This window comes from Myxozyma melibiosi, assembly GCF_037950935.1.
Source record: "Myxozyma melibiosi strain Phaff 52-87 chromosome Unknown BZA70scaffold_12, whole genome shotgun sequence".
Classification (NCBI taxonomy): Eukaryota; Fungi; Ascomycota; class Lipomycetes; order Lipomycetales; family Lipomycetaceae; genus Myxozyma; species Myxozyma melibiosi.
Genome location: NW_027042926.1, coordinates 101816 through 126749, shown reverse-complemented (window position 1 = coordinate 126749; position 24934 = coordinate 101816). Strand labels below are relative to the sequence as shown.

Below are 24934 nucleotides of genomic sequence, written 5' to 3'. Positions count from 1 at the left end.
AGAGACAGACAGCGGGAGATAACACAATAGCCTGTTCTTATCGCAGCAATCACTGGCGATGATCACCGTACCGCTGATCCAGCTGCTCGGGTGCGGCGATAGCGTGGCATCTGAAGAGTACGCGTGTTCAGCCTTGCAGACCGACTATTCTAACAAGAGCATAACCAGATATGAGTGAGCAGAAACGGATGCAGAAAAGTCTGCAGGGCGGCAAGGTTCAAGGCCGCAGCTTGCGCCGACGACGACGGATGAGCTTAAGCGTCGGATGATGTGGCGTGCAATGTTTTGTTGGGTGTGTATGAATTCATAGAAGGATTAGATAGAATGGTGGAATTGTAGAACAATAGAAAAATAGTAGCATTGTAGAATAATAGAGAATACTCTAATAATATGATAACAGTATTATACAGTACTGTATAATAGTAGAACAGTATAATGACAATAGAACACACAACACTCCTCCTCGGATAGACTCACCGACTCTCCTCCTCGCCACGAGTCAGAGTCACGGCCTCGTCTAGATAAGAGCCAACCTAATTGATCCCCCCTACTTCTATATAATCTCATGGCCCCACCTCCTCTCACCTCTTCCTCTCCTCCCTCCTCGTCTTCCCTCTCCTCACTCACCCTCCTCAACCATGGAAGAAAAAACCTACGAAGTCCGCGCGACCCCCCTCGACGTCGCAAACGGCACCACCACCGAACTCACCTCCTCCCCCAAGTCCGGCTTCTGGCACTCCATCGACCAATTCATCAAGCTCGACTCTGCCTCCGACGTCCGTCGCAGTAATGCCGACCTCGACCCCGTCCCGCTCGAGGGCCGCACCTGGCGAATGCGCCACTACGCCCTCTTCTGGATCTCTGACCATCTCTCTGTCTCTGGCTTCCGTGCCGCGGCTTCCGTCATGGAAGTCGGTCTTTCCTGGAGACTTGCCCTCCTCTGTATCTCGCTCGCAAACATCTTCCAGGGCGTCTTCATCACCATCAACGGTGTCGTCGGCGCGCAGTACCATATCCCCTTCTCCATCCAGGCCCGCGCTTCCTTTGGTTACTACTTTTCCTATGTCATGATCCTCATGCGTATGATTGTCGCCATCTTCTGGTACGGTATTCAGGCTTATACCGGTGCCGAATGTGTTCGTATGTACCCTTTCTACACTTACTAAGAGTCAGTTCAAGAACCAGGCTAACAACCCAGAATCAATCCTCTACGCCCTATGGCCCTCCTTCCGCAACGTGCCCAACACCCTCCCCGAGTCTGCAAACATCACCACCCAGTTCATGACCGCCTACGTCATCTACTTCGTCATGTGTCTTCCCCTCCACTACGTCGGCGTGCAGCGCCTGAAATGGCTCTTCCTCGTCAAGGCCATCGCGACCCCCATCGCCTGCTTCGCGCTCCTGGGCTGGACCGTCGCCAAGGTCGGCGTCGGCAAGGACTCGCTCTTCAACCAGGGCAACACCGTCCACGGCTCTACCCTCGCCTGGGCTTTCATGCGCAGTCTCTACTCAAACATCGGCTCCGGCGTCACCCTCATGGTCAACGCGCCCGACTACTCCCGCTACGCGACCACGCAGCCGGCAACCTATGCCACCGCCGTCGCCGTCCCCTTCACCGCGACAGTCATGACCCTAATCGGCGTCATCGTCGCCTCGGGCTCGAAAGTCCTCTACGGCACCATCCTCTGGGATCCCCTGCTCATCGTCAACAACTGGACCTCGTCCGGCGGCCGCGCGGCCGCGTTCTTCATCTCCTTCAGTTTCCTGCTCTCCCAGCTCGGTCTCAACATCGCCGCAAACTCGCTCGCGGCCGCAAACGACATGAACTGCCTGCTGCCGCGGTACATCAACATCCGCCGCGGCCAGTTCATTGCCTCGATCCTGGGCTCGTGGGCGCTCACTCCCTGGAACATTCTCACCTCCGCGCCGGCGTTCCTCAACTTCATGTCGGGATACTCTGTCTGGCTCGGCCCGCTCTGCGGCATCCTCGTCTCGGACTTTTTCTTTGTCCACAAGAAGAAGTACGACGTCTACGAGCTCTACAACTTCGAGGGCATGTACAAGTACTACCGCGGCTTCAACTGGCGGTCCGCCGTCGCGTTCACCATCGGCTGGGTGCCTCTTCTCCCGGGCTTCCTTCCCAGCGTGTCAAACATCTACTCGACCCCGGCCATGATCCACCTCTACGACCTCGGTTTCTTCTACGGCTTTGGCGCCGCCTGTCTGTCGTACTACGTCGTCTGCCGATTCTGGCCTGCGACCGAGACATATGTCGAGCGGGGAGTGTTTATCGATGACTTTATCAACTCGTCGTCGGCTGATGATATTGCCGAGGAGCTCGGATATACAGATGAGAATTCGATGGAGAAGAAGTCGGCGTAGAGTGTTCTTTAGTGTTTTTTATATATACGTTTTTTTGGTTGTGCTATGTATATTGATATTTGAATACGGAATACCTATGGAACTATATGATTAAATGGTCACGTTATCATTATTGTTATTACTGTATATTTACATCGCCATAAAGAAAGATCAGAATCAAAATAACTCATATCTCAAACCAGGAGCTACACTTATTTGGCAAAGAACTCGCCGACAGTCTTGTTGATAAAGACATTGTCCTCAGGAGTACCCGCGCCACCACCGACGATATGTCCCCAAACCGACTCGATGATGTGGAGCTCACCCTTCTTGAGAGCCGCGACCTCCTTAACACTGGCCTCCCATCTGAAGTACTGGTCGGTTCTGCTGGGCATGACGCAGACCTCGGCCTGGATCTTGCCGAGCGCGGCAGCGAGGTCGCCGTCGGCGAAGGTCGCGATGTCGCCCTTTTGCCAGGTAACCGCCATCTGCACGAGATCGCGCGCGTCCCAGGTGGTGAGACGCTCTTCCCAGTCCTTCTGGAGGTACTCCTCCGAGGACTTGAAGCCGTGGACCTCCCAGGCCTTGGTCTCGAACCACTCGTAGGAGAGAGCCCAGTTGGAGTAGACGCGGCCGAAGGCCTTGGTGCCGATGATGACGGGGTCGGTGTAGGTGTTTGCCTTGAAGTCGGACGAGGCCTTGACGGTGGCCTTGACGCCCTCGAGGAAGTTCCAGTTGAAGCCCGAGGTCTGGGCGGACGAGGCCATGGGCACGATCTTCTGGACCTTGTCGGGGTACATGGACGCAAAGTAGTACGCCTGCTGGCCGCCCATGGAGTAGCCCATGTAGGCGAAGATCTTGTCGTAGCCGAGCGACTGCACGAGCTTGTACTGCGCGTGGATGTTGTCCTCGTAGACGGTCTCGGGGAAGTTTGCGCCGTCGAAGGGCGCGGGCTGGGTCGAAGGCGAGGAGGACTCGGAGCCGCCGAGGAGGCCGACGACGATGACAAAGTACTTCTTGGGCGAGGCGGCGTCGTCGTCGCCGAGCATCATGTTGTAGGTCGAGTTGATGCGGCCGGTGTAGCAGGTCGGGATGAGGATGACGGGGTTCTTGGGATCACCGTAGGTCTTGTACTTGAGGAAGATGGGCAGGGTGACGCCGCACTTGAGCGTGAGCTCGGTCTCGAAGGTCTTGAAGTCGGACATGGTGGTGAATGAGGAGAATACGACGGAGGAGGGTGTATAGAAGAAGAAGAGGAAGAAGAAGAAAGAGGAGGAGGAGGAGAGCGGATAATAAACAGCTCCGTCCTCGTTCTCATTGGGCCTCGTAAACTCAATTGCTATTACGTGGTTGCCTGATCGGGAATAGCGCAGGCCACTTATCGACCTTTCGGCCTCCGATAAGCTGCTCGTCTCGCGCTGATTGTCCTCCCGCTCCTCTCTTCTTCTTTCTTTCAAGTAGTTTATGAAATGCAATAGATGCAAAGCAGACACAGCAGCAAGAAACAGTCGTGGAAGACGATAGATCCTTTTCCCAAGACGCCACTCCTTAATTCCACACTCTTCTCGCCGCCAGCTTTCGCGCGGACCACTATCTTTCCAGACTTGCTCTGCGTGAAAATCCAAATCGCTTTGGCCATGCCCGTTCTCGGTAGTCATATCCCGGCTTTGCTCTTCGTAATCTGCTCGCTCTTGATTATCAACCTGCCTCTGCTTTCTAGTTTTTAGTACTTTGATGTCAATTGTAGTTTATTTGCAGTCTGGGATGACTCGCCTGACTCGCTTCCTTACGTAATAATACAATAATGCAACAATGCTCAAAGTTAACAAGAAGTAGATTATGTACAGCAGTGATTATCTATATACACCAGACAACTATTCCTTCGACCAGGGCTTTTCCTTCGGACTGGGCTTTTCCCAAAACCCATTAACCTCCTTATACCCCTTCAGCTGCTCCAGCGTCGGCTCCTCCCCGCTCTCCATCCTCTTCCTCATCTCCTCCCGCATCTTCTCTATGCGCTCCTGATACAGAACCTCGCCCCTCTCCGGCGCGTACGTCTCGAAATTCTTCTCGTGGTCCCGCGCATCAAGCAGGTCCTGGTACCTCGCGCCCGCCTCGCCCAACGACCGCAGCATACTCGAGTGCGAGCCCGCCCGGCCCAACTTCCGCGTTTGCATCGCTCTCGAAAACTCAATCACCGACTCGCGGTCGCCGTGCTCCGGGATCTCGGAGATCAGGTACTCGATCTTCCAGTCGTCGTCGTCCTTGATCACTGGCGGGGTATATGGTGGAAGCCGTTCCCCGTTGATTATGTGGTTGATTTCGATTCGGTAGTGCACGAATACCTGATTCCCGCGTTTATCTTTGAGCTCCGGGATCGTATAATTGATGTCATCGTCGAGCGTGCTGTTGAACTGGTCCTCGGCACACTTCTTCCCTTCTGTCGTCTTCCGCGCTTTCGCACCCGTCTCGTCAGAATTGAGAATCGCCTCGGCGATCTTCTGCGCCTTCTTCTTGACATTGAACATCCGGCTCTCCTCTCTCTTTTGCGTCTTTGCGATCTCTTCCTCGCTCATCGGAGTCACAAATACATGTAACTCCTGATCGCGCTCCTCGTAATGCATCAGGCAATGTAGCGACTATACCCAACCGTTAGCACCAACTCATCGCCAGCCAATCAAAAAAACAATACAAAACTTACAGTTTCAGGAAACTTTTCAGTCGCGCGACCAAACAAATCGCCCATCATCTCAATGCTGACCTGGAACTCCGGCAACGCAATGTTCCTATACGAAGGCCCGTGGATAATCGCGTCCATCTCCTCGCGCGGAATATACTGGAACCCAAACAACCGCTTGACGTTATGATACGCCACCATGATCCCGTCCATGCGACCCATGCGCACCTGCAGCAGGTACTTTAGAAACGCGCTCCGCGCCATGTCGTAATACTCCCGCTCGAAAGACTCGCGCTCGCCCTTGAGCGTCCGCAGCTGGTAGTCGCAGGTCGCGCGCTCGTTGATATAATCAATATCGTAGCGCACGGCCTCCACCGCGCGCGTCTTGAGATCAAACGTGCCTTCGCCCGGCAGCCGCGCGTCCATCGCGTCCTGCTGCGACCGCATCATAAACTCGCCGAACGCGGTGTAATGGTACGTCTCGCGGTCGGCGCGCATCTCGGGCGTCAGCTGGTGCGAGTTCTCGCGGTGGAAGAGCGAGTACTCGGTGCTGTTTGTCACGAGCTGCTTCTCCATCGACCGGCCGAGCCACATCAGGATCATGTCCTCGTCCTCGGACTTGTCGACGTCGAGGGCGTAGGTGCCGGTCTTGGGCTTGTAGCGCAGAAAAAAGGACGCGGCCGAGAGCGAGCCCTTGGTGAACTCCGGCTGGACTTGGAATGCCTTTGACAGCTGCGGCACGTGCAGCGGGCGTGCGCGCGACAAAAAGAAATGGAACTGCGACAGAATAACAGTCATGTTTGAGGTCGAGCCATAGTATCTGCGCTTGTACTTCACCGCTACTTTCTCAAGCACAGAGTCCCCCGAGGGAGGCTGGTATTGCGGCAGCGCGTCAAAGTCGAAATCGTGCACCGACATGATGTTTTTCAGGTCGGCGGGGAAATTGTAGACTCCCGTTCGTGGATCCTGTAGCATATGGACTCCTGGGCTATTCATAGAGTCTGTCAGCGCTGGCCTCTTTGTAAAATCATAACATAGATCAACTTACCTAAACAACACCCTGTCAAGACCATGCGCCAGCGTCGGAGGAACCGTAACATCATCTCCAGGCGCCGGAACAATCTTCATCTCCTTTGCCGGCGACGCCTGAACGACAACCGCTGCCTCCAAAATAGCGTCCTCTCCGAGTTTCGAATACTCCGCTCCAAGCTCACCAGTATCGATCTCGCCACGATCCGAAATATCGTCATAGATTCTCAGCGCATGCGCTCCGCTGTCATCTTGTAATGAGATTGGCTGGCGCTCACGAGGAGTAGGCCACCGTGGAAGTGAGGAGCGGGGTGGCCTAGACCGGGAGTGCATACTCTCATTCCTCCTTGCCGACCGCGCTTGTCGCTCGCGTTCATAGGTGGAATAACCGACCGTTTCTGCAAACACCCGGGGTTCATGCACTTCCTGGAATGGCTCATCAGATGTTGCTGCTGAAAATCCCACTTTCCCCTTTTCCTGTGCAAGCACATTACCGACCGGTCTATTCCCAGCCCGAGGTGTAGATTCCTCCACAGTTTTGTTCCTCCTTGCTGGCCTCGCTTGTTGCTCGGGTTCATAGGTGGAATCACCGGTTTCTTTTGCAAACACCCGGGGTACATGCGCTTTCCAGAGTGCCTCCTCAGATTTTGGCGCTGAATATCTCCGTTTCCCATCTTTCTGCGCAAATACCGTGTCGACCATTCTATTCACAGCCCGGGGTCTGGACTCCTCCACAGGTTTGGTCCTCCTTGCTGGCCGCGCTTGTCGCTCGGGTTCATAGGTGGAATCACCGACCGTTTCTGCAAAGAACCGGGGTGCACGTACTTCCCGTGATGGCTCCTCAGATGTTGCTACTGAATATCCCACATTCCCCTCTTCCTGCGCAAGTACGCTGCTGACCAGTCTATTCACGGCCCGGGGTTTGGATTCCTCCATAGTTTGGTTCCCCCTTGCTGGCCGCGCTTGTCGCTCGGGTTCAAAGATGGAATCACCGCTTGCTTCTGCAAAGAACCGGGGTGCATGCACTTTCCGTGATGGCTCCTCAGATGTTGCTGCTGAATATCCCACATTCCCCTCTTCCTGCGCAAGTACGCTGCTGACCAGTCTATTCACGGCCCGGGGTTTGGATTCCTCCATAGTTTGGTTCCCCCTTGCTGGCCGCGCTTGTCGCTCGGGTTCAAAGATGGAATCACCGCTTGCTTCTGCAAAGAACCGGGGTGCATGCACTTGCCGGAATAGCTCCTCAGGCGTTGCTGCTGGAAATCCCGCTTTCCCCTCTTCCTGCGCAAGCACCTCGTCGGCCGGTCCATTCACAGCCAGGAGTGTGGGTTTCTCCACAGTTGAGTTCTCTGCGGCTTCAAAATCCTCTTCCTTGAGCATCGCCTGCGCGTTCTGGATCGCAATTGTCTCCACAGACTGTTTTGGGTCGCCAGACTTTTCCATAGCCGCTCGCTTCAACTCTGCCTGACGGACCGCTACCTGAAACTTCTCAACCCACCCTTCCGACTCCTTAGACTCTTTCTCTGACCGACGTGCTGCTACCAGAAACTTGTAGATCCATCCCTGCTGCGCGCCCTGTACGGCTGTCTCTATATCCTTGTGGGACACAATGATATCCTTAAGGATATCCCTAGCCGAGGCGAGCATATCGCTCGTATTGCCGGGTGCTTTCAAGTTGTCTTGCAGACCCATATTTTGGGGCAACCATTCCGTCACTGTCTTTGATTTTCCCTTCTTCTGTGATGATTTTTTCTCCTGCTTTGAACTCGCTTCCGACTCTGTCGTCCCCTTAAGCGCTCTCTTTCTCTCTCCCTTTTCTTTTCGCAACTTTCTTCTCCTTCGTTTCCGGGCCTGCCGGCTCATCGGCTTATCCGTCCCCTCCGTCGACATCCACCGCGCGAAACCTCCCCTGCCACACGCGCTCCACGTCCCAACCACCTTCGCCGTCGCAGCAGCAGCACTAGCAGCACCAGCACCACCCCACACCGGCCTACCCACCATCCTCATCGCTCCGCTACCGTAGGAAGAAGACTGCGCGCCTACCCGCCACCTCAGGCGCGTAGTCAATGATCTCCCGCCGCCCACCATCCGAACTTTCGTTATCCACTCCGTCGGTTCTTCTTTTTCTTTTCTGAGTTTCTTCGATACCGCTCCGCTCCAAATCCGTCAGTCCAAAAAGCGCAAAGCTTCAAACTGTCAGAATTAGAAAGTGCAGAGGATTCTGCCGGGGGGTCAACTTCGACGACTGACTGGTGGAAATGTGTTAGAAAAAATGTACAAAGCGCGTTGGGATGGGAGTTTTCGAGGGAGATTTTTTTTAAGGTTTGCAGTTCGTGCTTATGCGCATTATGACTAAGCTGATAGAAAAGCCGATGTACGACACCCGGTCCACTTCTGGACTTGGTTATAGATCTATTTTATGAGCAATACTTGCCGACGAGTTTTTACTCGAGACTGGAGATTCCGAATTTAAAACTAATGGTTTACTATTTGAACATCTTGCGCAGGGTACGGGTACCATAAGAGGTAATTCAAGATACGATTTGCTACAACCTCAAGAAACATGATAATCAAATAAGGGCAGAATGATAAAAGGAAGGCAACAAAATACTAAACAGCTACAGAGTCTTCTTCTCCTGATCGCCGTACGAGTCCGAATCGACGCCCTCAGACGCAATCTCCTCGACATCTCTCGCAATCAGCAAATCATCGCAATACACCGCATGCTCAATCATCGTCTCCTTCGCAGGCACAACGAGGCACAGCAGGTAATAACTCAGCATCGGCGCAAGCAGGCCGTAGAAGTATCCACAGTAGTAGAAGTTGATCATCGGTTGGATCATCGAGATCTTTGCGTTCACTTTGGGAAGAAAGCCCGGGAGAAGGGGAACCCAGCCGATGAAGAAGGCGACGAAGGAGCGCCAGTTGGTGCCGTATTTGTTGTAGCGGTAGATGCCGTGGGGATTGTACAGTTCCCAGACGTCGTACCTGCGCTTGTGCACAAAGTAAAAGTCCGAGATCAAAATTCCGCAGATGGGCGCAAGCCAGATCGTGTAGCCCGACATGAACGACAGGAAACTAGCGGCGGAGGTCATAATGTTCCAGGGCGTCAGCGCCCATCCGCCGAGCAACGAGACGAGAATCTGGCCGCGGCGGATGTTGATGTACCGAGGAAACATGCAGTTGAGGTCATTCGCGGCCGAGATCGAGTTCGCAGAAACGTTCGCGGCCGCCTGCGCGAGGTAGAAGCCGAGCGCGCAGAAGAAGGCGGCAGCACGACCACCTTTGGAAGTCCACCTGTCGACAAAAAGAAGAGGGTCCCAGAGAATCTCGCCGTAGAGGACTTTCGACCCGCCCGCGCCGACGACGCCAAAGAAGCAAATCAAGGTCGCAGTGAACGGCAGCGCGATCGCCATCCAGTACGTGTTGCTGACTTTCTTTGAGTAGCGTGTAAAGTCGGGCGAGTTGATGGCCAAGGTCGCCCAGCCGCCAATGTTGGAGTAGAGGCCCTGCATGAACGCCCAGCTGAGCGCGCTTCCGTGGACGGTGTTTCCCTGCGTCCAGAGCGAGTTGTTGCCGACCCCGGCGTTCTTGATGGTCCAGCCCATCATGCCGAAGCCGATGATTGGCGTCGTGACGGCCTTGATGGTGAACAGCCAGCGGATTTTCGAGATTGGCACCAAGTGCAGCGGCAGGACGGTGATGTAGTAGATAAAGTAGGAAATCATGAATTGCGTATCGATGTTTGCGCTCTCCGGAAGCTGGTTCTTTACGTTGTGGAACGAGGGCCAGATCGCGTAAATCATCGACCGGACACATTCTGCACCGGTATAGGTGCTGATTCCGTACCAAAAGATGCCGACGATACATCGCATGAGAATCATCAAGTACGCAAAGTAGTACCCGAACGACGCGCGCGCCTGGATCGAGAACGGGATCCGGTACTTTGCGCCAACGTATCCGTTGATCGTGACGACCACGCCGATGATCACCTCTGAAATGGCGACGTTGACCAGCGCTGTGCGCCAGGACATGCCGATTGCCATCAACGACGAGGCCTTACGCCAGCCTGAGGGGGAAAAGTTGTCGGAAATCCAGTAGGTCACGTAGTCCAAGCCAGACCAGGTCCTGCCTTCCGCGGGGACGGGGTCGAGATCTACCGTTTCGTTAGCATCATGTATTCAGGAAGAAGATGTGGACGTACCTTTGTTGCTCTGCCGATCTTTGTCGTGGTGGTCGAGAACGACTCGTTGGTGGAGATTGGACCAGAACCCGCCGGAGGGGTTTTCGGCGTAGTCGGTAGGAATCTCGGAGACTTCAAAAGAAGCCTGTTTAGCCATCGCTGAATGTTCTAGGTATGAAGTAGCACTGAGAGGGCAGCAATTAAAAAAGACAGGAGGGAGGCAGCGGGGCTTTTAACTCGCGAGCCGGATATCGGGGGGTATTGCACATGCACAGATAACAGACAGGAAAGTCTTGGGTGATCTCAGCCAGAATCATCGGTATCAGGTATCGGAGACAATGCCAGAACTGTTAATATCGGACGGCACACCGGCCTGTCAAGGCCCTTGTCTCCCCACACATCCCCACTTTTGTCTCGCCACTCGGTTGCTTTGCTTGCTTCTTTCCCCGTTCCTTTTTGCTTCCGGATGATATGAGATGGTGGATAGGAACAGCGTAGCAGAATACGGGATGTATTCTGGGATTTCTGGAATAATCGTTTGCCAATGACTGAATCAGATGTCTTGGCCGCGCCCAGAGTCAACTCCGCCATTGCAACGCAGACCTTCTCGCGTTCTCTTTCCTTCTTCGACCATCCTTCACCCACCATCTTACCCCCCTCCAAAAACGCATCACCCTCCGTTCTTTCGATTAAAGAACAATAGGCAAAGACCACGCGGCTGCCATCGTCGACCCACAGAGCCAAAGTTAGTGAGGGGTTCAATCACCCGCTAAGCGAGAGCGGCGGGTTCGACTCTGGCGGAGGCGGACGCCCGTGGCGCTCGCAGTTTCCCTTTCTAGCCATCAGTTTGCTTCTTGGTCAGGTACCTCTGCCTTCCTTCTTTCCCCACTGAATAGAGGCGGTGTAGTCGACAGCGGTGGCGGCGTAGCGTGGGTTGTTTGCAGGACCGTGGGATTACTCTACCCTTTTACGAGGACGACGAGCGCTCGGACGGGGTCGTGAGCCAGAGCTTTCGCTTACAGTAAGACGACAATGGACCATTGTTCCCTACTCCATGTCCCTGCTCATATCAGGTTCCTGCTCATCACTACAAACATCACAATCCACCAAATCCACTCTAAACCCAGGCGATGACACTGCCTTGCCAGCAGTCAAGCGACACAACTCAAGAAAGCATCGAAGAAGCAGTCGCCGATCCGCCCACGCGGCTGTTATCGCGGGCTCTCGTGGCTCCGTGCTCTCGGCGCCGAGCCATCTCTTATCTCTCTTTGTCTTTATTTTCTTTCCACGATAGTCTTTCTTATCTATTTGTTATTTTACTGACGACGTGGAGTCTGCCTGGATCGCTATGCTATAGTAGTTGAGGAGAAGTGCTGTCTCCTGTCATCCTCATATTTGCTCCTAAATGAAAGTATCGAACCTTCCATCCTCTTACGTCGACACCTCTCCGACTCGTTCGTCATCTTGCGTCTCGTAAAACCCCGCCGAGATGCTGAATACCTCACGAATAGATAAGGACGCAGAAAGTCGGCCTTTTGACTTGGTATTCACCGCCAAGAACAGCTTCCGACAGCGCGATAGATAACAAGTCGAGAATCGTCGGTGTTCTCCGACTGACACAGTTCAGATTTGTTGGAGATATTCGTATTCTCATAATAACTATATAGTAGTGACTACAATAACTCTCTTCACCAAACTTTTGTCGTAACATAAGTGTAATGCAACATTAAATCATACACCTTCTCTCACACCCCAACCAACCCACGCACCACCCCTCCACCAATGCAAAAGACACACTCATGCAGAATCCAAATAGAATAAAAAAAACTAAACCTTCAACTTGAAATGCAACTGCTGATTTCCCAACTCCCCGGAAGCAGCAATATACTCCTCCCTCTCGACCTCGGTCAACATCTCCCACAGCCTCTCGCGCCGCTTATTCTCGTACGTGAAATACCGCCAGATCGCCACCGCGATGATGATCGAGAGCAGGTTGAGCGCGATCAGCACGCCGTTGCCGCGGTGGTAGAACGGCGCGTCGTCTTCGCGGTACACGTTCGCGGCAAGGATGTTGCCCGCCTGCACGGCGATGTTGTACACCGCGAACCCGAGCGATCGGCGGCTTGGGTTGTTTGCGTTGGCGGAGATCCAGGAGATCAGGATCGGGTGGTAGTAAGGGTACCCGAGGATGAGAGTGATGAACGTGTACCGGAGCCAGCGCGAGGAAAAATCCGGGATGACCTCGATCAGGATCAGGTTCGGCAGCACCCAGAGCGCCGAGAGCACGGCAAACAGCCAGCGCACGCCGTACCGGTCCGACAGACGCGAGAACCAGATCGTCATCGAGATGTTGATGATCGCGTACGGAATCGTCAGCAGGTTCGTCGCCGTCTGCGTGAACCCGAGCTGCCGCAACATGATTGTCAGGTAGTAGTTTGCCGTCTGCGACGGCACAAAGGCCACGAAACCGAGGATGAAGATCGGGAACAGGTACTTGTCCGTCACGGTCTCGTACAGGAGCTTGACGCCGTCGACCAGGCTCTCGCGTTTGAACCTGATGGTGTCCTGCTGATTCTTCTTTGACGGATCATCGTGCGCGACACGCACGCGCAAGATCGCCGTCTCGCGCGGCGTGAAGACGCGCGCGACAACTTTCTTCCTGAGCGAGGGCATGACGAAGAACGACGAGATGCCGATACAAGTGCACAAAATACCCTCGAGCAAAAACAGCCACTGCCATCCGCGGAGCGAGCCGCCGATCTGGATGAATCCCGAGGCGAGCAGTGCGCCGATGACGTTTGTGCCGGACTGCGTGGACCAGACCCACGAGTAGCGCATCGAGAGCTCGTTCGCTTTGTAGAAGGACGAGAGGTAGAATGTCAGGCCGGGGACGAAGCCGCCTTCGCAGGAGCCGATGACTGCGCGCGTGAAGAGAAAAAGGCCGGGGCCGCGGATGAAGATTTGGAGTGTTGACATGATGGACCAGAGAGTCATCAGGATAGGAAGCCAGATGTCGGCCCCGAATCTGCGCACGAGGGCTTGCGAGGGAATCTCCCAGAGTAGGAAGAAGATTAGGAACACAGTCTGTCCGAGATTGTACTCGTTTTGCGCGAGGCCTAATGTTATCGTCAGCACAAGACTCAACACTCCATTCAGCAAAGCAAAAGCAGTACGCACCGGCATCGATCAAAAAGTCGGCAGAGATTGCGTTTGTGATGTTATTCCGCACGAGCTGCAGCGAGAAAAACATAACACAGGCCCATATCATGACCCGGTAATCGAGTTTCCGACGAATGACCTCTTCCTCCTGCTCGTCCCAAGCCGGTCTTCCCACCGCTCTGTTAGCGTCGTCGTCGTTGTTATGTAGAAAGTAGAAAGGGAAACATACAATCCGGCAGCAAGAAGACGTTCAATCTCCTCTCTCTGCGCAGCTTCGGTATTCTCGATAAACGAGGACGCATCCCCGTTCTCGAGCGCACCGTACGTGCCTCCTCCTCTTTTTTCGTCGACGAGCGAGTCCTCCTCGACTTCATGTTGATAAATTTCCGCGGCTATCTTTTTGCCGCTGATATCGCTGGAGGAGGAGGAGGAGGAGGAGGAGGAGTCCGATGAGTCTGCGAGGATGTTGTTGCTGGTGCTTTGGTAGAGAAGAGTCGCAGACTCGTCGGTCTTTTCAGAGTAATTATCGTCGCGCATTGCAGCTTAGGTTGTGGAGTCGATGTTGATGTGGAGTTCTTATCAGAAGCGTGATGAAATCGTACCAGAAACCACTGTTGAAGTCGACTGCACTACAAACCAAGAATATACACGACAGAAAGAGAAGGAGACAGACAAGAGGCAGTTTAAGAACCCCTTCGCATTCCCGTGCAAACACACGCAGAGAGAGAGGAGACTACGCCATGGCAGAGAGTCATCGTGGTCAGGCCCTAAGTTGCTGTTCCTATCCTGATATGGCGCAATCTAGCGTCATATCGCAGCGCCTCACCACCACCAATGTTTACTTCCTGCCTCTATTTCTAATGCATATCGATAAGATGTCGAGAAGGACCCTGATCTATATTACTCCTCCCTCGTCATCTTTTCGCGCTCATCTTTTACGCGCAGAGAACACCGTGGTTCCCCCACCCAGCCAGCCTTTATCAACACACGTACGCTTACTAACAACAGTCAAGACCTCCTCGATAGCAGCCGCACCGGAAGTCCCGCGCTCGACCATCGTCCACGACGCACGGAGACCAGATGAATTTGGAATACAAGCCACCGATTTCGTTATTGACGAGGATGTTGGCATGTTAGTTAGCAACGAGAACAGTACTAAATATACACCGGAATCTATTTCTACTACAGGAAGTGTGCTTGTGCTGTTCGTCATCTGCCGTCACACTACCAAGAATATTCGCATGGGAGTAGATAGTTAAGTAAAAATCACTTTTATTCACAAAACAATGATTTTGAACTATCAGAATGACACATATTTTACAAGTTTGCACCATAGCATATAGCTATGGCTCAACACAAAGCATAAGATAGACAAAAGAACAAAGAAAAAAACAAAGAAACAAAGAGAAAAAGAAAAAAGACAAAAGGAAAAAAGGAAATGTTAAAACACCAGCAAAGATTACTACTGCAATACCAGACCAACCATACTTTGACTCATCAAAGTACTAAAACAAAGACACAAAGCAAAAAGAAAAAGAAAAAGGAAAAGAAAACCAAGACTTAACACCAGAACTTGTACGTGCGGTAGAAGAAGTTGCGCTGCTTCAAGGCGGCGCGCTCGGCCTGGAGCTCCTCGATCAGGGCGGGGATGTCGATCTCGCGACGGCCGGTGACAAGGTCAGCGGTCGAGGGCTTGACGAAAGGAGGTCGGAACCAGACCTTGTAGCCGATGTAGAAGACGAGGACGACCGGGGCAGCGAGGTACGAGACAAAGAAGTCGTAGGCGTTGGGGGTGCCTCCGGTGGGCCAGACAGCGATCCAGAACTGGGCGACGAGGACGAGGAAGTTGAGGATCAGACCAAAGTAGGAGCCAATGACACCAGGGTGCGAGCGGAAGGCGAGTTCCTCGAGCGAGTGGCCCTGGAGCTTCCAGGCGCGGCGGAAGAGGATATGCGCGAGGCAGACGGAGCCCCAGGTGAAGATCGACGAGAGACCAGAAAGAGCAAGGAGCCAGTCAAAGATCTGGCCTTCCTTGGACGAGGCCGAGACGTAGGCAAAGAGACCGAAGATCGAGGTAATGACGATTCCGACCAACGGGCGGCCAGACTTGTCGATGTAACCAAAGATGGCGGGAGCCTGGCCCATATCGGCGAGCGAGGCGAGCGTGCGCGAGCAGCCGTAGACGGACGAGTTGCCGACGGAGAGCACGGCAATCATGATGACGACGTTCATGACCGAGGGAAGACCGCTGATTCCGGCGTTCTGGATCGCGATGACGAAGGGCGAGGCAGTGGCGTCGACGGAGGAGGCTCCGAGCAGGTGCTTTTCGTTGTAGGGCACGAGGAGTCCGACGAGGGTGAGGGCGACGATGTAAAAGAGGGTGATACGCCAGAAGACCTGCTTGACAGCCGAAGGAAGAGTCTTTCTCGGGTTGGCGGTCTCAGCCGCGGCAAGGCCGACGAGCTCGGTGCCGGAGAAGGCAAAGGCAGCGGTGACAAAGACGGAGCAGAGACCCTTGAAGCCGTTGTTGAAAGCGCCGGGATCCTGCCAGTACTTCCCACCGATGTAGCCGCCCTTGGGGCCGCCACCGCAGGTGAGGACGATTCCGAGGATGATGAAGCCAATGACTGCGATGACCTTGATGAAGGAGAAGACAAACTCTGCTTCACCGTAACCCTTGACACCGAAGAAGTTGATGATGACGATAACGACCCAGAAGATTGTGATCCAGACGGCGTTGTTGACGTCAACGTTCCAGTACGAGAGCGTGATCGAGGCGGCGACGAGCTCGAGCGGGAAGACAACGAGCCACTGCAGAGCGTAGTTCCAGCCCATGGCGAAACCCCAGGCGGGATCGATGAAGCGGGTGGAGTAGGTAGAGAACGAACCGGCGACGGGGAAGAGGACGGCGAGCTCGCCGAGGGCGTGCACGACGGTGTAAAGCATAGCGCCAATGAGGGCAAAGGCGATGAGGAGCGAGGCGGGGCCACCGTTGTGGAGGGCCTTGCCGGAGTTGACGAAGAGACCGGTGCCGATGGAGCCACCGATGGCGATCATCTGCAGATGGCGGCCCTTGAGTTTGCGAGCGAGCGGGGAGGCGGCGGTGCGCTTGGCGGCGGCCTCGATGTCATACTCGTGCTGGCCGGCGGCGGCGGCGCGGTTGGCGAGGTAGGTATCGTTGGGGCGGAAGGAGTCCTTGAAGTTTGCCCAGACGCCGACGGGAGCCTCGGTGGTCTGGCCGTAGGTGCTCGAGCCGGACTCGACGGTGGTGGTGTAGGCGGGGGCCTCACCGGATACTTTGTAGTTTTTCTCAGACATTGCGAGTAAGAGGGGGGTAGATTATGAGAGACGAGAGAAGAAAGGGAATGAGGGAGGAGGAAGAGGAGGAGGAGGGGACCGAGGGGGGAGGAGCGGGCGACTATATAAAGAAAGAGAGACAAAGAGCGGTGAGGAAGAGAGGACGAGGAGTGGTACCAAGATTAATTAACAATGTCTCAAGGAGCGACACGGGTCGACACAACGAGCGACAGGACGACAAGGAGGGACGACAAGGAGGGACGACAAGGAGGGAACGTGACCAGTTACTAATAATCATCTAGTAAGCCATTCGCTACTTATTTCATAGGTACTTTCTACAAACTACACCCGGTCGTTGATATACTACAGCTCTACAAGCACAAGGAGCGATCAACAACGATGGTCTGGTATAAGGAGCGACGGGCAGGTGGCGCCGGGTGGCGCTCGCACGGGAGTAGCGCAGACCGGCGTCCATTGTGCAGACGGAGGGAAGGAGGGCAGATCGCTAAAACTAGCGACGACGTCGATTGGCCCACGCCAGCCTCCGAAACCTTGATAAGCCACGCGCGGCACTGTGTCGAATGTCGAGGGCGGTGAACTTTAAACGTGCATAGTGCGGTTTTAGTGGGCGACTAGTGACGCCCAGCGACGCCGCTGATCTCATGTCATCTGGTGAGCAGAGATGCAGAGGAGAGCAGGAAATGCAGAGAAATGCAGAGAAGCGCAGAGAGGAGGAGGAGGAGGAGGAGTAGGAGGATAACGTAGAAAAACAGAAGACATAATCAAACGACGGACAAAAGACAAAAGAGTCAGGCCGGTCGTCAAGACTTGCCCAGACACACGAGGTACAAGGACAGGAGGTGCCGAGAATTGGGATGATAGTTTGTAGATAAGGCAGAGTGGAGTGGAGTGGAGTTGCAGAAGTCTGCAGCTGCTGTGTTATTCTATACGTGTCTTTTGTCAACGTCGGTGGCGTCTGACTGGCTGTTGCTGTTGACTGTTGTCCCTGACTTGTTCAGATGATTTCATACGAGTGTAGATACTATAGAAGCAGAGCAGAAGTAGAAGTAGAAGAACAAGTAGTAATTGCAGAACCACACACCACTGCCTCCACACAGATAGAAGCACAGCTATCTCTCGGCAGTCGCACCTTTAACGGCAAGTGCTAGAAGCGGGCAGAAGCGGAGACAGCAGAGTGGAGCACCAGTGCTCGCTTGTAGGCGGCAGACTATCGCCGACTCCACCGCAGCAGTACAGGTTCCCCATCTCAGCCGCCAATGCACTAAGAAGCACTAAGCAGAGCCGCGATGATAGATTAGAAGCAAAAAAACGAGAGAAAACCGCGTGGAAAAGATTTTTCTCGTCGGTTTGCACTGTCGAGGATAAGAAGTGAGGAGATAAAGTTGAGGAGGAGAGCAGTTTTAAGAAATGGCGGCCGGGTGGAGTCAGCCACCGCCGTGTCGCCTGCAGCCATCAACCTTGATTTCGATTTTGGTTTCCTTTGTTGGCTGTTTTGTAGTTTTCATCTTTTTTTCATCATCTTTTTCATCTTTTTCTTCACTTAAAGTGCTGTGTTGTTGTGTTGTTGTGTAGTTTCTGCACTGCTGCTGCGCTGCTGCTGATCTCACCACGACGCAGCAGATCTTAGCTCGCGCACAGACTGCTTCTACCTTTTGCCGTGTCTCTTGGCCCACTCTCCTACATCACATTACAAACAAGATTCAGATAGCCAATATGATAACATATTCTCCTCTTTATGATCTCGACTGTCCAGCAGTTCTTCTGCCGTGTTGTGCATCCTGTAGTTGACTGTCAGTAGTAGAGCAGCAGCAGCACTCAGGGACGCCAGGGCTGTTCATGAGTCGCAGTGGCGTTGTCTTAGGCATCATCCTTCTCAAAAAAAACTTCTTTCTGGCTTCCTTCCAGTCACATCCCCAATTCCTTCTCTTCTCTGCATCGTCTGATCCACCCGCGATGTCTCCTCACATCCTCTCTCTGCTACTCACCATCACCTGTTTACCGCCCAGCCCAACTATCACCTGTTCTCCCCTGCAAACTCAAACCTGAAAACTGAAATATGCACAATCCGCTCATAAACTCTTCTTCTACGCCCCGACACAACGACAACGACAAAAAGCAAAGAGCCAAAACACAGACCACAAAATCCGGCGTCGGTGCGTTTTTCTGCGTCTTCGTCGTCGTCCTCCGTCCTCCGTCCTCCGCTCCGCTCCGTTTCCGGCCCGCTCCTGCAAACTCTACTCCCCGTCGCTGTTCTAGTTCCTGGGCCTATAACCGACATCATCACACCTCTTATCTCCTTCTCATCCAGCTATCTTTCTGAAGTGCTATTATTAATCACCTAGTCGCCCTTATCACTGACCAATAATACCCGCTCGCTCATCAGTCTGTCCTCAAGCAGAGCGCTGCTGGCATACGCATACGCGTAATCAGTGAGCTAATTATTAAATCCCATCGCCGATACCGGCGTCCTCCTCACCGACACCGACGCTCACCACCTTCCCTCAATCTTATCTCGAGTCAACACAAACATTTTAACTTCCTACCTACTCACTCTACTCTTGACTACTGCAAAATATCATAAAAAGCACTATGTACCTCAACAAATCATCAATTAACCGTCAATCAAATCACTCATCCTTATCTTCCTCTGACTCGCCCTCCGAAATCCTTCGGCGATCCCTTAATCAAAACTCTCACTAACTAACCACACACAAACTTCATATTCCTCGACTTTTCATTTTCATTAATCGGCTCTACCTACTCTTTACCTCCACCGCTGACTCAACCTTTCCGACATCCGAACCCTTCTCTACCGCAATCTGCTCTGTCTGCTGTCGTTCTGTCATGACCTAGTTGCAACGGACTTATTACATAGATTTATCATCTCACTCTGCATCCCGACTACTGAACCCCGGCCGCTTCTCCTCCTCTGGCGTCATCAGCGGGCCGTGAATCCACTCTGCTCTGTCTTCTGTCATGCAGACTTAAAACATAGATTTATCATCTCACTCTGCATCCCGACTACTAAACCCCGGCATAATACATTGTTTAACTCTATATGAACTTTTAAGTAATACATTGTTTAACCGCTTCTCATCCTCTGGCGTCATCAGCGGGCCGTGGAACCACTCTGCTCTGTCTTCTGTCATAACCTAGTTGCAACAGACTTATTACATAGATTTATCATCTCACTCTGCATCCCGACTACTGAACCCCGGCCGCTTCTCCTCCTCTGGCGTCATCAGCGGCCCATGGAACTGCTTCCGGTAATCATTGTAGTCAAAACTCATCGTCCGTCTGCCTTCCAGTCCCGGCGCAGGCTTCCACTCACTCACCCTCCGCTCAACCTTACTCATCCCCAGCGACGACGCCGACGACGACGACGACGACGACGCTCCCGCAGCCGCATGCACTACTGCCTCTTCATCCTCCGCGCTCTTCCGTCTCAGCAGATCCTGCTCGACCTCCCTAGGCAGCACCTTCACCTCTCCCACACTCGCCGGCCCTGCCGCCACCGACTTGCGCGATTGAAACTCATACCCTTGTTCTTCCTCTGCTTCCTCCTCCCTCTCCGCATCCTTCTGCTCAGCTACACTCTCCTCCTCCTCAAACTTCCCCGAATGACTCCCGCCCACGCGCGTCCGTCGCCTGACCAGCGAGTCGCGCGAATAATGCGCGTCGTCAAAGTGCGCGTACTTTGGCGCCGTCTCCGTCCCCCCTCTCTCCCTCGGCCCGTAGCTCTTCTCCGTCTCTGCTGTCGCCCGCTCGCTCGGTCCGTAGCTCTTCTCCTCTTCTTCTGACGCCCGCGAATGCACATTCAGATGGAAATTCGCAATCTTCGACTGGATCGCGTCCATCGCGCTCGAGACTTCCTGCGCCCTCGTCTGCGCCCTCGTATGCAACGCGCTCGCAGTCTCTGACGCCCGTCTCGTCGCGTCCTCGTAGAACGTCGACGACCGACGCTCTAACCTCCTCGGACGCACAGAAACATCCGAGTCATCAGATTCGTCGCCCGAAGACTCTGAGCCCACAGACTGCCTTATGCTCTCGCTCTCCTGCTCCTCCGAGCCCAGCGACGAGACCGAGTCGGTTGCTGTCGGTTTATTGCTGGTGCTGCTGCGCCCGCCGTGCAGAAAGCACTCAAAATTCTCGCGCGCGGGCGAGAACGTGTAGTGCGCCTTGTCGTACACGGGTGATTTCTGGGAAATCCACGAACCCGCCCTGCTCGACGGCGCCGACTTTGCCATCGCCGGATCCTGCTTGTGATGCTGATGATGATGGTGGTGATGATCATGGGGCTTATGCTGGTGCTGATGTGCAGGCGGAGTCGCGTCCTCGGTCTTTGATTGCGGATGCAGGATGTGCGACAGAAACGGCTGCGGATCGTACAGCTTCCACTTTGTATCCGGCACCAACCTCCTGCGCGCCTCCACCGACTCCGCAGACTCGGCCGGCAACAACGACAGTCCGCTCTCGACCATATCCTTCAAATGCCGGATCCCATGCTGTACCCCGCCTGCACCCGCGCTTTCTGCCGCGACGACGGGATCCTCCGGCACAGCGGATGATTTGCGCCGCCGGTGGTGGTGCAGGACGTGGCCGCCGGCCTGGCCGTGGCTGTTTGCAGAGAGCAGATCGATTTCGTCGTCGCGGTCGGGAATAGACGAGTCTGAGTCGTTTTCCGAGGGCTCGACGGAGGAGTAGCCACCTCCTGCTTGCGATGCTGGTGGGGAGAGATGGTATGACATCAGCGGTGTTTGTATGTCCTAGTCGTTGTTCGATCTGCTTGTCGTTTCGTTTTCTCTTTGTTCTTTCTCTCTTTCTTGCTGATTTGTAGCAGATTTTGTCGACTTTGAAGCAGAGAGCAAACGATCGATCTGCGCTTGTGCTGAAATACTTGAGCTTTTTGCATAAACTTGCTTGCATCATTCTGGAATCATGAGATCCGTTAAGCTCGAACCTGATCTTAGTGTGCGGCGCAGCGAGAACAAATGACCTTCCCCTCCTCTTCTTTTTCAACTAGTTCTTGCCTACTGCTGTTTTCTAGTTGTTCTTAGAAGATTATAAAAAGATTTTTGTATAAACTGTAGCTCAGAATAATCTCTCTTTGACTGTGTATCATCTGCCATCCACGCGACCAACCTCGAACCAGCTCCTCACCCAACCGCCAAAGTTTAATTTCTTTGTCATAATATGCATTTGTCAATTATTATATAATCAATCTGAATTGAGAAAGCAAAAGCACAGATTAAGAGAGAAGTTCACGCGCCGGCACGGAGGAGAGATTATTTGAAATATAAATATCTACGCGCTCGCGTTTGCATTAGACACCAGGTGATCTTGCATTGAGCTGAATTGATAGAAGAGAATAGACTGCTCAGAGATCAGTCAGTCCTGGGTTTGCATAAAAACTGTGCGTGCTCCTATTTTCCTTGTTTTTTTCAATTCGCTCGCTTTGTGAGGCTCGCGATCTGTCGTCGTCTTTTGATTTCGACCGCGGGTGGATATCATATCAATCCTCGACTACCTACCTCTGCCGAATTCGAGATTTGAACGGTTGCTGACACGGTTGCAGATAGATGCAATTGCGACAAGATACTCCACAGAAGTAAATCAAGACGGTAAATGGCACGTCTCTGATCCAGCTATCCATCCATCCACCAAAGCCACATCTCAACACATCTCATTCTCACCAGCAACAAGATGCCAGCACAAACCGCCCTGGCTCAGGAGCAGGCTCGGGAGCAGACGAGATCGCTCTTTGCTCACCAGCGCCACGCTCGGTTCTTCAACTTCCACATCCGCATGCTGCCAGTGCAGTACACGACAACCGACACCGTTCGTCTCGCGTTTGTGTTTTTCTGCATCGCCGCGCTCGATACGCTCGGCTGTCTCCCTTATGATGACAGTGAAGAGAAAGAAGATAGGGAGTCCTACGGGCTGCCGAAAGTCTCGGAGGAGCAATGCGCGGCCTGGCGCGACTGGATCTACGACACATGCCTACTACCCTCCCGCGACGCCTTCCGCTGCTCCCCCGCCCTCTCCACCGGCCCCTCCGCCGACACAGACACCCCAAACATCTACGACCCCGGCCACGCCGCCGGAACCTACTTCGCCCTCGCGACGCTGCTCATCCTGCGCGACGACTTTTCGCGCATCGACCGCCCGGCAATGATGCGCTTCCTGTCCTCGTGCCAGCGCGCCGACGGCAGTTTCGCCACCGGCGTCCTGCTCGGCTCGAACGAGCACTTTGGCGAGCGCGATCTCCGCTTCGGATACTGCGCCGCGGCCGCGCGGTGGATCATCGGCGGCGACGAGATCCCGGGCGCGGCGGAGTTTGATCTCGAGGCTGCGCGGCGGTATATCGTCGCCGAGTGCGTCGCGTATGATGGAGGGATTGGGATGGGCGGGTTTACGGAGTCGCATGGTGGGTTGTCGTACTGCGGCGTGGGAACGCTCGAGTTGCTTTCGCGGGGGAAGACGGCGCCGCGGGAGGCGGTCGCGGAGGCGATGGGCGAGGAAGGGTTGCAGGAGTTGGTGCGGTGGTGCTTGATGCATCAGACTACGGTCGCGGACGAGCGCGAGGCTTTTACAGATGAAGAGGAAAGTGAGAGCGAGGATGAGGATGAGGATGAGGATGGGTTGTCGCTGGCGGGGTTTAACGGCCGGTTCAATAAACCCTCAGATACATGCTACTCCTTCTGGGTCGGCGGCACGCTCGCGATGCTCCCCTCGCGCACGCACTCGACCACAAGCGCACTAACACTCTCAGACGTGCGCAGCAACGCCGCTTTCCTCCTGCAAAAAACACAAAACACGCTTCTAGGCGGCTTCGCAAAGTGTCCCGGCCGCTCGGTGCAGCCGGACGCGCTGCACGCGTTTTTCGGGATCGCGGCGTTAGCGCTGAGCGCGGACGTCGCGCGCGAGGAGGTCGGGGTGGAGGAGATGAAGAGGGATGAGGTGTGGTGCGGGTTGTTGGGGTTGAAGGGGTTTGATGGCGCGCTTTGTATTCCTGCGGACGCGGTGCGGTATGCGGAGGGGTTGAGGAGGGGGTGGAGGGAGGGGTATGTTTAGATTTGAATATGATGCATTGCAGAGTAGAAGAAGTAGAAGTAGATGGAGAGAGATGGAGAGATAGAGAGGATGTAGGTGCGAGGATGTAGCTGGAGGGGTAGGAAAAGATGGGTATATCTGATTTTCGCCTTTTTCGTGGGGTGATGAGGAGGATAGAGTGGGGAGAGATCAGATGAATGAGATAAGATGAAGGAGATGAGACGACTAGGATGCCCGAATTGGATCTAAACTGTTAGAGATAGAGGAAAGTGATGCGAATAGGAGAAGATGGGAGTGAGATGGTGAGTAGGGGGGTGTCGGGGTGGTCGGTGGTAAGGCCGGAGGAGCCCTAGTTGTGGAGTGAGAAGTAGTGCCCGACTGCACATTACCACAGCTCAGCAGTCGCAGTCACCAGTCACCAGTCACCAGTCAACTAAGCAGCTGAATAAGCAAAAAACGCAATGCAAAGAAACATTTAAAATACAGAGAGAGTACAGACAAGTACGAGCGAGACAAAGGACGAGACGAGCGGAAGCAGAGGAATGGAGAAGGCAGACATTTCCGCGCCGATTGGGTGAGACAGAAGTGAGCCAGAGGGAAGCCAGCGGTGCGTATGGCGGCAGTCGAAGTGTCTTGAACCCGATCGATGGGCCAAGGAGGAGGAGGATGTGACGAGGACGAGTGGATGAAGTGAATAACGAATGAAGAATAAGAATAAGAATAAGAGCAAACAAGAGATCGATGAAGAGGAGAGTTGGAACTAGTGAAGACTAGAAGCAACTGTATTAACAGTATTAAATATTAAACAGTTCAGTCACTCAGAGCAGTCCATGCACCCGCCGCCCTGGCACTCGCGAAGGTTCACGCACCCGCTCACCGCGCGCTGAAACAGGCCAGAATAGGTCTGGTCCTGGCTGGGGGAGCGAGAGACAGAGGATGACCCGTCTGTTTAGTAGTCTTAGTGCTGGTGCTGGTGGCTAGAATGCTGGTCTCAGGTCAGGTCTGGTCTTTGTTTTCATTTCGTTTACGTTGGGGGGGGTTGGACTGTGGCTCTGTAGGCTTCGGCTATACGGAAGCGAGCGGTGGCATCGTTGCGACGAGTAGAGCACTAACAGATAGAATGTATTTTCCTCTTTCTTTCTAATGATATAAAC

The 24934-nt window shown here is 53.9% G+C and overlaps 9 protein-coding genes across 9 annotated transcripts; 3 read left to right on the top strand and 6 right to left on the bottom strand.

Moving 5' to 3' along the window:
* Nucleotides 1–357: 357 nt before the first annotated feature.
* On the top strand, nucleotides 358–2470 carry BZA70DRAFT_283377 (permease for cytosine/purines, uracil, thiamine, allantoin-domain-containing protein). The gene is made up of 2 exons (XM_064913423.1): nucleotides 358–1140; nucleotides 1199–2470. Exons 1-2 carry the CDS (start codon nucleotides 639–641, stop codon nucleotides 2380–2382), a joined length of 1686 nt encoding a protein of 561 aa, XP_064766336.1. The 5' UTR covers nucleotides 358–638; the 3' UTR covers nucleotides 2383–2470.
* On the bottom strand, nucleotides 2471–3643 carry BZA70DRAFT_283376 (Alpha/Beta hydrolase protein). The gene has a single exon (XM_064913422.1). It carries the CDS (start codon nucleotides 3564–3566, stop codon nucleotides 2574–2576), a length of 993 nt encoding a protein of 330 aa, XP_064766335.1. The 5' UTR covers nucleotides 3567–3643; the 3' UTR covers nucleotides 2471–2573.
* A 454-nt stretch (nucleotides 3644–4097) lies between these two features.
* BZA70DRAFT_283374 (mitochondrial protein Pet127-domain-containing protein) lies at nucleotides 4098–6857 on the bottom strand. Its single transcript, XM_064913421.1, has 3 exons — nucleotides 6087–6857; nucleotides 5063–6026; nucleotides 4098–5000 (listed from the first exon to the last, which is right to left on the bottom strand). Exons 1-3 carry the CDS (start codon nucleotides 6767–6769, stop codon nucleotides 4236–4238), a joined length of 2412 nt encoding a protein of 803 aa, XP_064766334.1. The 5' UTR covers nucleotides 6770–6857; the 3' UTR covers nucleotides 4098–4235.
* Nucleotides 6858–8272: 1415 nt separating this feature from the next.
* BZA70DRAFT_76573 (permease for cytosine/purines, uracil, thiamine, allantoin-domain-containing protein) lies at nucleotides 8273–10855 on the bottom strand. The gene is made up of 2 exons (XM_064915384.1): nucleotides 10272–10855; nucleotides 8273–10223 (listed from the first exon to the last, which is right to left on the bottom strand). The coding sequence occupies exons 1-2, from the start codon at nucleotides 10405–10407 to the stop codon at nucleotides 8686–8688; spliced, it is 1674 nt and encodes a 557-aa protein (XP_064766333.1). The 5' UTR covers nucleotides 10408–10855; the 3' UTR covers nucleotides 8273–8685.
* A 792-nt stretch (nucleotides 10856–11647) lies between these two features.
* On the bottom strand, nucleotides 11648–13946 carry BZA70DRAFT_302205 (major facilitator superfamily domain-containing protein; the record flags this gene model as incomplete). Its single annotated transcript, XM_064914735.1, has 3 exons — nucleotides 11648–13366; nucleotides 13428–13588; nucleotides 13639–13946. 3 exons carry the CDS (start codon nucleotides 13944–13946, stop codon nucleotides 12078–12080), a joined length of 1758 nt encoding a protein of 585 aa, XP_064766332.1. The 3' UTR covers nucleotides 11648–12077.
* Nucleotides 13765–14819, top strand: BZA70DRAFT_75442 (uncharacterized protein). The gene has a single exon (XM_064915383.1). The coding sequence runs from the start codon at nucleotides 14000–14002 to the stop codon at nucleotides 14666–14668; it is 669 nt and encodes a 222-aa protein (XP_064766331.1). The 5' UTR covers nucleotides 13765–13999; the 3' UTR covers nucleotides 14669–14819.
* BZA70DRAFT_75263 (amino acid permease-domain-containing protein) lies at nucleotides 14796–16863 on the bottom strand. The gene has a single exon (XM_064915382.1). It carries the CDS (start codon nucleotides 16725–16727, stop codon nucleotides 14970–14972), a length of 1758 nt encoding a protein of 585 aa, XP_064766330.1. The 5' UTR covers nucleotides 16728–16863; the 3' UTR covers nucleotides 14796–14969.
* Nucleotides 16864–19708: 2845 nt separating this feature from the next.
* Nucleotides 19709–21778, bottom strand: BZA70DRAFT_283365 (uncharacterized protein). Its single transcript, XM_064913420.1, has one exon. It carries the CDS (start codon nucleotides 21473–21475, stop codon nucleotides 19916–19918), a length of 1560 nt encoding a protein of 519 aa, XP_064766329.1. The 5' UTR covers nucleotides 21476–21778; the 3' UTR covers nucleotides 19709–19915.
* A 652-nt stretch (nucleotides 21779–22430) lies between these two features.
* BZA70DRAFT_291329 (terpenoid cyclases/protein prenyltransferase alpha-alpha toroid) lies at nucleotides 22431–23801 on the top strand (the record flags this gene model as incomplete). Its single annotated transcript, XM_064914284.1, has 1 exon — nucleotides 22431–23801. The coding sequence occupies one exon, from the start codon at nucleotides 22431–22433 to the stop codon at nucleotides 23799–23801; it is 1371 nt and encodes a 456-aa protein (XP_064766328.1).
* Nucleotides 23802–24934: the final 1133 nt, after the last annotated feature.